Source organism: Pipistrellus kuhlii, unplaced genomic scaffold, assembly GCF_014108245.1.
Source record: "Pipistrellus kuhlii isolate mPipKuh1 unplaced genomic scaffold, mPipKuh1.p scaffold_m20_p_22, whole genome shotgun sequence".
In the NCBI taxonomy this organism is placed as follows: Eukaryota; Metazoa; Chordata; class Mammalia; order Chiroptera; family Vespertilionidae; genus Pipistrellus; species Pipistrellus kuhlii.
The window spans coordinates 196110-209291 of NW_023425521.1; the positions used below are offsets into that span (position 1 = coordinate 196110).

The following is a 13182-nucleotide window of genomic DNA, read 5'->3' on the forward strand; positions in this document are numbered from 1 at the left end:
TTAATTTATCACCTTCACTAAAATTTCCACGATTTTCTGCCTTCTTAATATTTTGAAAAAAGACCAAAATACTCAAAGTGATTTTTTTTCCCTTTAGCAATTTTGTATAGCCAATGTTGATAGCTATTTGAGTCCAGAATTCATGTCCGTGTGCATTCATATGATTACCTATTCATTCATCAGACATTTATTTGATAAAAGTTTATAGGAAAAAAAAAAAAGCAACCCAAAATTCCTGACTTCAAAGAATAATGCATCAGTTATGGAGACAACATACGCCCTTGAAATGGAAACATTACGAAGTCGGAGCATTTGGGAACAGCTGGATGTTGAGAGAAGTCAGGGTAAGCAGAGAAGCTTGTGGAAGCAATACTGTTCCTGCTTGGATTTTAGAAGGAGTTGTTGAAAACTGGTGGAAGGAGTTGGACAGTTTAGGAAAGGAAAACCATGTGCAAAAGATTAAGAATGACACCATCTGGTATGGGGAAGCTAGGCAGATAAACTTGACTGGAGAACAATCAAGGATGAAGCTAAAGGGTTGAGGGTCAGAGAAGAGGGGATGAAACAAGGAGTGCAGACTTATAATGTAGGCAAGAGAAAGCCACTGTAAATTCTAACAAAAGAAATGGGAGATTCACTAGTTGTGTATAGAAGGGGTTGAAATAGGGAGAAACTGGAGATGGAAGACCAACTAGAAGGCTGTTTAACTAATCCTCTGGGTGAAGGGATAAGGACTTAACTCTTGTGATGGCTGTGGGAATAAATAAGAAGGGAAAGATCCAAAGGGTATTGTAGACGAAGAATCCACAGACCATGATAATGACTTGGATTCAATGGGCCAAAGAAAAGAAGAAGTAAACAAACCCTGCATTCTGATTCACAAAACAGGCCAGTGAGGCATCAGCCCTCAGTAATTTTTTTATTTTTTAAATGAATCAATTCAAAATGAATGTTCCTGAAAACATTTTTATTATCTGGCCATTAGGCGAAGACAAAGATATGTGCTGTATACGAAACCTACATTCCTGCTTAATACTTATTAATAGATATTGTCATTCTGGGTTTCTTAAAAACACATTTGTATAAAAAATGTCCAGGGAAACGGATTTAGATTTGTCATATAAGTTTTTATCTGGGTAAGGCATCATCAGAGCCGAATAACAAACATAACTTTTATAAACATACCCAGTGCATCCATCTGTGTTATATATATCTACAAATGATTCTATAGAAAAGTTTAAATTAAAAATATTTGAAATCGTATAATGAAGACCTAAGTCATTTGACAAAATAAGGGTTAAGATACTGTTGAAACATGAAAGGATGAATGTTGACAAAAACTTGGAGTCAAAGGGTTACATAAGTGGTTAATATTAACCTTAGCATGGTTTTTCTCATTCTCACAAGTTAGCTAAAGGTTTTCTAAATTGTTGTCATAAAATTGTGGTAAGATAAAAATGACCAGTAAGCAGGAAACATCATGTATATACATACGCACAAATATATTTTTTGTTGAAAATCACTATGTTCTCAGGGTCAGACATTTTTTATTGCTTTAAAAATTTTGTAATAGGTTATAAATACATTACATATTATATCATGCATGATACCAAAATACATTAAAAATGAATATCGTGAGGAATAAATCTTTCTTACCTCCTCCCCTCCACCCCCCCAGGTCTACTCCCTCAGTTATCACTATTACTATTCAGTAATCACTGTCACCAATATCTTAGGAATCGTCCAAAGATAGGCAGTGCTCTTCACACAGGGAGATTATTTCGGATAGCAAGATAAATATGGGAAAATATTTATCACCTGACAGTCAGATTTCTCTTTTTCTGGATTTCATGGGAAAAGAAGTGAAGATAATCAGTTGAAAAATAGAATGGAAATTAAAGCCGTGAAATTAGAGGCTCTGAATGAGGAATTAGACTGTTCGCTGCGATAGATGACAAGACTCTCACCTATGGCGAAAGACCAAGAAGAGGAGGGATGAAGCGACAGAAGCCAGGCAGAGGCAGTGGCAGTATCTAGGATGAGAGTGGCAGCCGACAGGAGAAGGGAGGGCATTACATAGCAAAGGTGTGGACCTGTCCAGAAAGAAGGTCTCAGTAGAAGATGAGCAGGTAACAGAGAAAGGATGAAGCCCAGCCTGGCAGACACGGCTCACATGCAATGTGGAAGGAAACTGCAACCTTAAGGAAGGCCGCCATCTCCTTGGTTCATCCTACCTCATAGCTGCGCCTATCCGGGGAGGTCAGTTCAAAGCAGGATTCTCTCTTGGAATCTTTTCGCAGGTAGGGGGCCATCCGTACGCTGTAGCCCTCAATGAGAAAGATCCCTTTGGGCTGCTTGCCTGCAAGACACGAAAGCTCCTTGTACCCCTAGAGAGACGCAACTGCCAAGGGAAGGCATCTTCTCGGGTGTGTAAAATAAGAGCGCAGAAACAGCTGTCACATCCCCGAGGAACCACAAGAGCCAAGGAAAGGTTTTTAGGGAAGCCGAAGAAGAGGCTACCGCGACAGCAAGGCAGACATGGCCGCCAAGCTAGGGAAATGCTACGGGAAAGGTTATTTTGCCAAAGGAGTGCAACGGAGACAGAGAATTTATTAGAATGTGCAGAGATCTATAATAACAGAAAGAAGGAATTATTGCAGCAGGGAGAGCATGGCTATACACGTGAGGCTCCTGAAGGCTGTTATAGAAATGAAACATGATCATCGGGTCCAACAGAGCTCACATTTGAGGGGAGGGATGGCAGCGCAGGGGACATTGTAAGTTCCCGGGTCTCCTCCTATGCCCTACGCAGCCTGTGGACTAAACTGTCCTCTCCCTCCTCCTGGGCGGATGGGGGTTTATGCTAGACGCTAAGTAATTAAAACTCAGTATTTTATCCTCCTTCCAAGAGGTCAAGTTGAGAAATAGCAGAGTAATGTTGAGTATTATCAGATGTTGAGGAAGGAGATAAAAGGCAAAGGACTCTACGTGAAAGGAAGGAGACAGTACCCTGCCTGCCACTCCCTTAAAAAAAAAAAAATTAGAGCTGAAACTGGTTTGGCTCAGTGGATAGAGCGTCAGCCTGCAGACAGAAAGGTCCCAGGTTTGATTCTGGTCAAGGGCATGTACCCTGGTTGCGGGCACATCCCCGGGTGTGTGTGTGTGTGTGTGTGTGTGTGTGTGCAGGAGGCAGCTGATTGATGTATCTCTCTCATCGATGTTTCTAGTTCTCTATCCCTCTCCCTTCCTCTCTGTGAAAAATCAATAAAATATATTAAAAAAAATTAGATACAGGAAAGGAAGAAGTGGTTCCTAAGAATTCTGTGTCCTCATGGTGTGTTCAGGCAGAATGCATAGAGGACAGGCACTTCCATATATGGGTGATGCTTTGTGTTCTGTATCATGTGGAGTGACTTGCCTAATAAGGGCATTTTGATGATGATGATGATGATGAGGATGGCAGTGGACTGATAATTAAAAGTTTAAAAAGAAAAAGATTCTGTCCTTTCCGGTTGAGCTAAAAAAATAAATAAATACGCAAACACTCTGTATTTACTAAGGAAATGTCTTGGGCACAATAAGAAGTAACTGTAGAGAAGGGAGCCATGCAACAGTGCTTTCTGACACCAGAATCTTTTTTGTTAAAGTATCTCTCCTTGTTCTAACTGGCCACTAAAATGTTTTGTTGTTTCTTCGGTCACCGGGTTTTATTTCACCCTGACAGCAAAATGGTCAATAAAAGTCTCCTAGTCTCTCGCTCTTGTTCTCCCTCTCATCTTGAGTGTAAAGGATTCTGAATAGATGAACACGATCCTTGGTTTTCTATTCAGATGTGCCAACCGCTTATTTAAATGCAAAGGGAAACGATGAACATTTTTTTTTACAAAGACCTAAATGTTGAATTAGTTTGTAGATTTAAAATAAGCAAAACACACCTGGCTGGCTTGTAAGCCGAGAATTCAGGGGCGAAAGTGTGGTGGCTGGGTTTGGGAGTGGGCTGGAATGTGGGTAGGGGACTTGTTACTCAGTTTTTGAGGGATGCTGCTCTCATTGCTAAGCGGGGCTTCACTCTTTACTCCTAGGTGGAAGGGGTCTGAAAAACCCGAAGTAGTGAACCCAAGGTGAAGGTCAGTGATACTTGTAGGCAGAGAGGTGGGGTGAAACCATTGCCTCAAAGACCAAGGGTAAATCTTGAGAATTCCAAGTCCTTTAGCTGCAGTCCTTTCTGTTACCTTAGTGCCAAAGGTGCAGGAAGTTCAAAGGCAATGAGGGTAAAATCTGAATATTTCTCAGACTGTATATTCGGGCTTTGGGAGAGGAATAAGCCTGGGAAAGAAGGAGGAGTGGAGAAACAGAAAATGATCTGGAGGAAAAGAAAGAATTTATTCTGGACCAAGGCTACAGAGCAGAAGGAAATCCGACTTCTCCTCCCAAAAGAATGAATGTTTTGCTTTACGTAATCTCCCTTTTGTTCTGTGGAATTACTCCTGGGACAGCCTGACTCTGTGGAGGAGAGCCTATTTGAAAGTTTGCATTCACCTAAAGGGATAATTTTTTAGCTTGTGTAGATTTGTAGCTGCCTCCAAGTTGTGATTATATTTCCTATTCCTTCTCGTGAAAGAAGCAACTGCATTAAGCATGGACGGGAGTTCTAGGGGTGGCTTCGAGTGCTGTGCTTGATTGAGTCAGTGGTGGCTGACTAAGAAGCTACTCTGGCCTGAGTCAACACTTTGTGGTGGCTGCCATCTGCTTGAAGGGTGTCTTGGGCACAGTGACCATTTGGGGCTCAACACTCCATGGATTACTTCCCAGCAGTCAGTAGAATAAAGTTTGAAACATGTTCTTAGAGAGTTTGGACTTGAAGGTTCTATTTCTGGGCCATTGGCCAGCTGTTTAAATCTCTCTCAGAGTTAAATTTATTTTTAAAATTTAATTATATTATTAAGAGTTTGAGGTTCTTTTTTTTAAATGACAAAGTGTTCAACCTTGATGATGTTATTAGTCATAATAAAAGATAAACCTGCGACATGCTGACCACAATATCCTGCTGTTTATGGGGACATAAATTCTAAATTGGCATTTGAGTGTTTGGTGATAGGCAAGGTATTATTTACTCAGGCCTGTTTCTCTCCCAAGCAGGTCCCTTTATGGGTGTTAGTTAAAGATTGCTGTCTGGAGATCCGAGTGCTTGAGAATTTACGGAGTGTTTGCATCCAGGAGTGAGAAGCTGCTGTGCAAACGAGGAGCACTTACTTTTCTCATTAGCATAGTAGCAGAAGAGGCCTCTGCTGACAACACACCATCTCTTCTGCCACTCTGATCCAAAGAAACTGGGATCTAAATGGAACAGCAGTGAGGGACATAAATTCAGGTAACTACAATTGCCGAAGAGTCCTTAAAACCTAACCACACACAGCCCAGTGTACGATTGTTTTATTTCCCAGGTTAATGGACTGTAAAACCCTCCCTTTCACTCGCACAGGTTATCCCATATTGACTCAGGGTCCAGAGGACTTGCTCAGTCAGAGGTCCAAGTCCTAAACAGGCTTTGCCTGCTCTGACCCCTTCCAGCTGCCTGTCTTCCTTTATTTCAGCTTCAAATCTTTCCCTGTACTTCTCAAACTCTCCAGGATGTCTTCCTGTGCTGCCTTTGAGCAAACCAAAAGATTGCTCCAGGCCCTGGGCACAAGAAAGGCTTTCTCTGTATGAGGCCAATTTAAACTGGACGCTGGCCCTAGTAGTACCTGCTCTAATCAAACAAGTGATAGGCTGAGAGTTGGGTCCCTCTGACACTTAAAAGTGGCTGCTTCACATATGATATAAAAATTATGCTCTAGCCCAGCTGGTGTGGCTCAGTGGTTGAGCATTGACCTATGAATCAGGAGGTCATGGTTTGATTCCCTGTCAGGGCACATGTCTGTGTTTCGGGCTCGATCGCCAATGTGTGATGTGTAGGAGGCAACCCACCAATGATTCTCTCTCATCATTGATGTTTCTATCTCTCTCTCTCCCTTTCCCTCTCTTTTCCTCTCTGAAATCAATAAAAATATATATTAAAAATAATAAGGGGTAGGAAAGCCTGGGAAAGATCAATGGGGAAAAAAGGAGATATATGTACTACTATATGTAATACTTTAAACAATAAAAAAATTTATACTCCAGGCAACATAGTTTCATTCTTCATGGGAGTACATGGAGAAATGAGAACAAGAATAGCATTCAGGCCGAAACCGGTTTGGCTCAGTGGATAGAGCGTCGGCTTGGAGACTGAAGGGTCCCGGGTTCGATTCCGGTCAAGGGCATGTACCTTGGTTGCGGGCACATCCCCAGTAGGGGGTGTGCAGGAGGCAGCTGATCGATGACTCTCTCTCATCGATGTTTCTAGCTCTCTATCTCTCTCCCTTCCTCTCTGTACAAAATCAATAAAATATATTAAAAAAGAAAAAAGAAGAAAAAAAAAGAATAGCATTCAGTTGAAACCGGTTTGGCTCAGTGGATAGAGCGTCGGCCTGCAGGCTGAAAGGTCTCAGGTTCGATTCCAGTCAAGGGCATGTACTTTGGTTGCAGGCACATCCCCAGTAGAGGCTGTGCAAGAGGCAGCTGATCGATGACTCTCTCTCATCGATGTTTCTAACTCTCTATCCCTCTCTCTTCCTCTCTGTAAAAAAAAAATCAATAAAATATATATATAAAAAAAGAATAGCATTCATTGGTTCATTCAACAAGTATTTATTAAACATCTATTGCATACCAGGTGAGCAAGGTAGATCCAGTCCCCATCCTGATGAAGCTCACAGCCTGCTGAGGATTTGGGGCCATCTCTGTTTAGCCTACACACCAGACCTCTTTTCTCCCCTTCCTTTTGCCTCCCACCTACTTACCACAGTCCTGGCCTAGAGAGGACACCGCTGTGTCAGCCCTCTTTTCCCTCAGTTCCCTTCCCTTCCCGGAATGGTCTGAGACCCAGGGGTCTGATCATTACCTTTACTTTTCTTCTCCAAGTACCCTTGCTTGATGACGCTATCCAGCTCTTGAGCTCCTCTTGGGAAGTCCTCCATTCCTGAAAGGAACAACAGCACAATGCGTCATGGAAACCTGACAGAATTTTCAGTTGTTTAGGCTGCTTCCCATAGTGCACATTGATGAAGGGGTACAGAAGGACAACTGCTTACACACAGCACAAAAGAAAACGACGTCAAGATGATTAGGGAAAAAAGTAAATTTTCTTTCTTCCTAAGTATATCTAAGGCTAAGATCACTTAAAATGATCTAAACATATATTAGTTTGTTCAAGGGGAAGGTAGCCTAAATATGTATTGATTGACCAGCAAGGGACTCCAGAGAATGAAGAATATGCTGTGAATATAATCCACATTGAGATAACCAACAGTCAAATGAATAGCCTCCAGGACAGACAGCTTTAATGAGTGAGAGTTCACCATGAACACAGTTACCTCAGGAGCAATAAACACACATTATTATTATTATTATTTTTTAAAGCGAACAGCCACCTTAGAGAACATACATTTTATTAAGTTCACACAAAGAAGGGTTATGCAAGCGGAACTTGGCAATGACTGCCAAATCCTGGTTTTGTAACAGTATGGGAAGGAGTCTAAGAATGGTGGAAGCTCTTTTGAAGGGAAGATCCTGGGACTGACACCGGCCTTTAGTTGCATGCTGCTAACATTCTTGGCTTTCAACTAGCGTGGTTAGGTACAAATTTATTGAAAAGTCAAGATCCTAATCCATCTTCCACCATCGGAGTTTATACTTACTTTATAGAAGGGCGGGGCAAAGAACAGAGACCAAGAGGAAGATATTTACCCTCAAAAGATAAAATGAGCCCCCGATGGATGGCTCAGCTGTTGCAGGCACTTACCTAGGTTATCAGTTTGATCCCTGGTTGGGTGTGTACAAGAGGCAACTGATTGATGTTTCTCTCTTTCTCTATCCCTTCCTTCCTCTCTAAAACAATAAACATATCCTCGGGTGAGGATAAAAAAAAAAAAAAAAGAAAAGAAAGAAAGAAAAAGAACAAAACCCCCCAAAATTATGAGAAAGGGAGTGGGTTAGTGTAGTCCTAATATTTATTCTTTTAGTCCCTAAACCCAAATCTCTTTTCGTGTGCCTTAAAATATTTAGAAAGCAAACAAAGCACAAACCAAAATAAGGCACAGCCTATGCAATATCTTAAGACTGTTGGGTGGAAAACTTTTTTTCAATTACATGATTTTTAAAAACATCTTCCACAATAACTAACTTGTATCCAGTGATGGCTACTTTGCTCAGTGCTTTGCATACTTTTGTCTAAAAATAACATTTTACGACAACGTAAAATGTAACTAAAATCACCACTTGCTTCTAAGCTGTTCCAAGCTTAGTTTTAAACACATGGATCAGAAGAATTTCTCTCTTTTCCTTTTTAGTATGTCTAAATACCTGTTTGTCCATAAAGCCGACTTCCTTGTTCATGGACTGCTCGGATTTGTGTGTTTTACAGTTAACACTGCTACGAAGCCTCCGAGAGGAGTCTCAGGGTGCATACATGAGATGAACAGCAACCAAGGAGAGCTTGTTTGTCTAGGACACTTTCCTTTCTCCCACCTCTCTGAAAATTCCATTATCTCTGTGAAAATGCTTTCCAAGAAAACAGACAGGTCCTACTGAGATGGGTGAGGAGCAGCACGGCTGAGAAGGCCCTTGGAAGCAGAGCCCATCCTGTCTGCAGTGCAGTAAAAAAATTGCTCCCAGCCAAGACTGCTTTGGCTCAGTGGATAGAGTGTCAGCCTGTGACTGAAAGGTCCCAGGTTCAATTCGGGTCAAGGGCATGTACCTTGGTACATGCAGCTGATCTTGGAGGCAGCTGATCGATATTTCTCTCTCATCGATGTTTCTAACTCTCTATCCCTCTCTCTTCCTCTCTGTAAAAAAATCAATAAAATATATTTAAAAAATCGCTCCCAGAGGCCTAAAAATTAAATGATAAAACACAGGAGACAAGGAAAACAGGGTCCCCTAAGCTTGAAGTATACATCTCTTTTTCCCAGGGTTTCCCCCTACCTTTTTCTTTCCTTCTCCTAAGGTCTGGTTAAAACTTAAGAGACACAGCTACCTGTTAAAAGATGATGAGAGTCTGGATCATAAAAGACACGTTAAACGTCCTATTAGACTCCAAACCTCCTTTTAAAAATGCAAATCTAAATGCCATTTTATGGAACATCTATAATTATGAAAATGGGAAGACATTGCCTTGTGTGCAGGGAGAGTGAGTATGAATATTGCATTAATGTGCCCACACCAGCTCACTGATCCTGCTGGCAGGAGCATAAAAAATGCTTGAGTGAAACTTTTATTTAGATGTTAAGACTCCAGACCCCAGCGGGGTAACAGAGACGGTCCCCGTGAGTTGCCATCAGAGAGAGAGCTTGAATTGAATTACCCAGGGGGGAAGGAAGGAGCGATGAGCACTGCTTCGCTTATTTAATTTCATTTACTTTCAGTACATTATCAGCATGAGGCTCTTCTCTCCCACCAACTGAAACCCGAGAATGCCGCCTCCAAGAAAACAAAGAGATGAGGCAGCAGAGATGCTTGGACTTCAAGCCACCGATTCTGGGAGAGGAGAGACAGCACCGTCACCACCTTCTCCCCCCAGCGTCACACCTGGCGTTCTAAAATCGGGCACCCAAGGAGCTGCTGAATGTCCTTTCTCGGTCATTTACCAACAAGATTCTGGAGAGTAACAGAGCTGGAAACTGCAGGATTTTGTAAGATGTGTCAGGCTGCTTTCTCATTAGAGGGAATCTGTACTGGTGAACTCTCTTGCCTGGTTTCTCTTGTGGGAAGTGGGATGACAGGTGACGTTTGGAATGGTTATGGAAAAAAGTGAGGACATCATAAGACCAATCTCTATTCTTTTGATCATTTTCCATGGGCAGGGCCCTGTACAATGACAGAGTTGTTCTCCACATAAAGTGGACTGTGAGCTCTAGTGCATCAGCTCCATGACTTCTCAGATAAATCCAGACAACCACTGAGGCAATCAAACTGTCTCCTCTTTCCGTGTCAGTTGGGGTCCTACTGATGAGAACGGATTATCCTGAGGGTGCACACGTGAGCCACAGTCCTGGGGTGATGAGACAGGAGGCGTCTTGTACGTCCGAATTGACACCTACTGGCAAGTGAACCGATCTACAGAGTTACTTAATGCAGAATACAAGTACACAAATGACTTGCAGGAAGGTAATAAAAATAGGAAGAAGCCATAAACAATTGCTATTTTAAGGCAGAAACATTTTTATTTATATATGCAATTTTTAAAGAATTGAGTTGTTTTGTGTGTGTCCATTATCTAAAAAGAGATTAGAAATGATTTAGATTTATTGGGAATGAATGGCCCTCTTGGATAAACCTTAGGGTGTATCACATTATATCAGCACACAACAGAATTACATTAGTGTCATAATCTCTCTCTACCACTACTCTTAACTAAAGCTGTCAGAATAGCCTACAGGAAGAAAAGATTCACTTAGCTGAATGCTGTGGGGCCATAAAGATAAGATCAACAGAGAAGCGTGTTACCCAGAAGTGATGGCCACCCAACTTTCGTGGCAGAGAAAGAGAAAAGCAATTCTCAGACATCCTTCTATCCTCACCCAGATTCCTCGAAGCCCTGTATCCCACCCATCCCCAACTCCGCAATAAGGAAGCGACAGAGTAGGATTCCATCTCTCAGTGCTAAACGTGGCTTCTCAGTCAGCTACTCACGGCCACAACAATGGGGATCCTGTGGAGTGTGATACATTTCCATAAAACAGTCAATAAAAAAGACACGGGAGCTTATGTGAGTCACGGCCTATTTAACCAGCTGTGTTCTAGCCCACCGAGAGAAGAGAATTGGAGAAATCAGTTGGCGACACCGCAGCACCAGGCTGATAGTACAGGAGGCCACTCCGTTTCCACCGGGAGAAGGCTGCAGCACCTGCAGAACACACCAGGTGCTTGCGAACCTCAGTAGAGTTGGTTTGGGCTCTTGCTAACTCAACTGAAATAAAAATCAGTAATTAAAAAAAGAAAAGAAAAATGTTTTATTCAAGTCCCCACCTTAAATGATGGACGTCTCCCACCCTCCCCTTTCCTTTTAATTCAAGTTCTTCTCCATTGTTGGAAAAAGAGACCCAACTATCCCCATCCAGCCTGTAGACTGAGAGCTCCCGGGGGTGAGTTCTCACCATGGGGCCTTCATTCAGGGACCTAGGATAGAGGACCCGGGGAGCCGGGTGGATGAGGTTGGAGAAAATCTAATAGTTGAAGGCTGGGAACGGTCAAGTTCCATTTGCAATTCCACTTCACTTGCAGATCGCTGGTGTGTGTGCCCTGCAGACAAGTGGCGGACACACACTTCACAGTGTTTCAAAGGCACAAAAAGGGAAACAGGCAGGTGGGGTGTGTGGATAGAATTCTCCTGTTTGTGGACCCTAACTCTGTCCATGAAACCCTCTTCCGTGTGTTTCGTTTTGGTGACCTTCTTTAATAAGTTCATTACTGTTTTTCCTTAGCTTTTTGCATTTCTGGGTTACTTTGTGCCTTTTTCCTCATTTTTTTCAGGAATCAGTCAATACATGGCATCTTGAGGTGTCTGTCAAACAGTGTTCACCTGAGCTGGATGCTAACGGGAAGTTGGTTTCAGGGACTCTTCTGCCGTTAGTCCCGTGAGACAAGCTGGTAACAGTTCTTTCACATCCATGTTCCATTTGATATCCAGGTGCGTTTATATTTCTTACACTTTTCTGTCATTTTGCTTCACTTATTAAAGGAATTTAGACCAACACAAGTAAGGTGAAAAATTCTAAATCACTAATAATAGACTTAGGATCTAAAAATTTCAAAGATATAGAAACCACTCAGTTTTTACTTCCTGGAGAAATATATTGAATAGCAGATGAAAGGAAAGGAGCCAACAGAATGTGCTTCATCAAGTTCTTTGGCAAGCTGTGACATAAGAAGCTAGGAAACAAAACAAGTGCAATTGGAGCCAGACTGACTCAGAAAAGGCTGAGGAAAGACAGGGTCTTTCCACCTCATTCTCCCACAAAAGAGACCCCACTTAAACATGGAAAAAGAAACAGACCGATGTATGATTATTCTCATACTTGATGTCAAAAACTACTTTAAGATCTTGTATTTCTTATTTACTTTTTAATGTGCTGGCTGATTTATCTGTGGAATTGCTTTCTAGGCCAAGGCTGTGTGAAATGAAGAGGTCAACAGATGCACAGAATAAATGAATGATAACATAATCAAAGGATACACAGGGCAAAGAAAATACAAGTGGAAGCAACCTGGTGCTCTCTAACAAATGCTCCCTTGTCACCAAAGTCTATAAAACCTCTTCCGACACAAGAGTGAGATCTAGAAAAATGAAGCTCTGTTCCAGCGGAGGGCTCACACAGGCACCTTGGACCCGGTTTGCTTACTCTTTAAGGAAGATGCGTTGGTTAAAAAAGAAAGAAAAAAGTTAAGCCAAATATCCACGTTGGATTCTTTTCATAAAACACTCCACCAGGGATGCCAAGCTGCAAGGCAACATACTGAAACCATGAATATTCATGGAGGCTGAAGGCTCTTGTTCGGACAAAGAGGAACCACGCTAAGTGAATAGGATGGTGGCCTTAAAGTCTCCAAGATTTTCACTTTCAGTGGGATTTTTATTTCTAAGAAATGAAAGGATTAGAAAGAAGGCATCATAACTTCTACAACACTACTTCTAGCGCCTTAATCAATGTTAAGAATAGCATCTGGTGGGTGTGAATAGTTCATTGTAAAGAATAGCTAATTCAATATAATAATCATTGATTCTCAATCATGGTATCATGACACAGTGGTATCCTTTGATTACTTGAAGGTGTGGAGATTTTGGATAATTCATTTTTAGAATAAGAATCCTTCCCTGAAATATACATAGTATAAACTCTAAGGAGATTGGTGTTAATGATTTAATTTCTTGAAACCTAAAGAAAAGCTGCCACTGGGAAATCTGGTCCCTTTCATAGAGGGCAGTGCAATTCATCATTCATATACCAGTTTTGTTATTTATTTATTATTATTTTTGTTACTCCTCAACTGAGGATATTTTTTCCATTGACATTTAGGGAGAGTGGAAGAGAGAGGGAAAGACAG

General features: G+C 41.7%; 1 protein-coding gene across 2 annotated transcripts in view; it reads right to left on the reverse strand.

Moving 5' to 3' along the window:
• SKAP1 (src kinase associated phosphoprotein 1) overlaps positions 1–13182 on the reverse strand; it is a 253543-nt gene that overhangs the window by 42388 nt on the left and 197973 nt on the right. Inside the window, exons 5-7 of one of the 2 annotated variants that reach the window (XM_036451283.2) lie at positions 6983–7060; positions 5254–5337; positions 2235–2359 (exon numbers count right to left, since the gene is read on the reverse strand). In XM_036451283.2, coding sequence (XP_036307176.1) covers positions 2235–2359; positions 5254–5337; positions 6983–7060 — 287 coding nt within the window. The remainder of the gene's footprint in view (positions 1–2234; positions 2360–5253; positions 5338–6982; positions 7061–13182) is intronic. The other variant, XM_036451284.2, reaches the window with a different exon arrangement.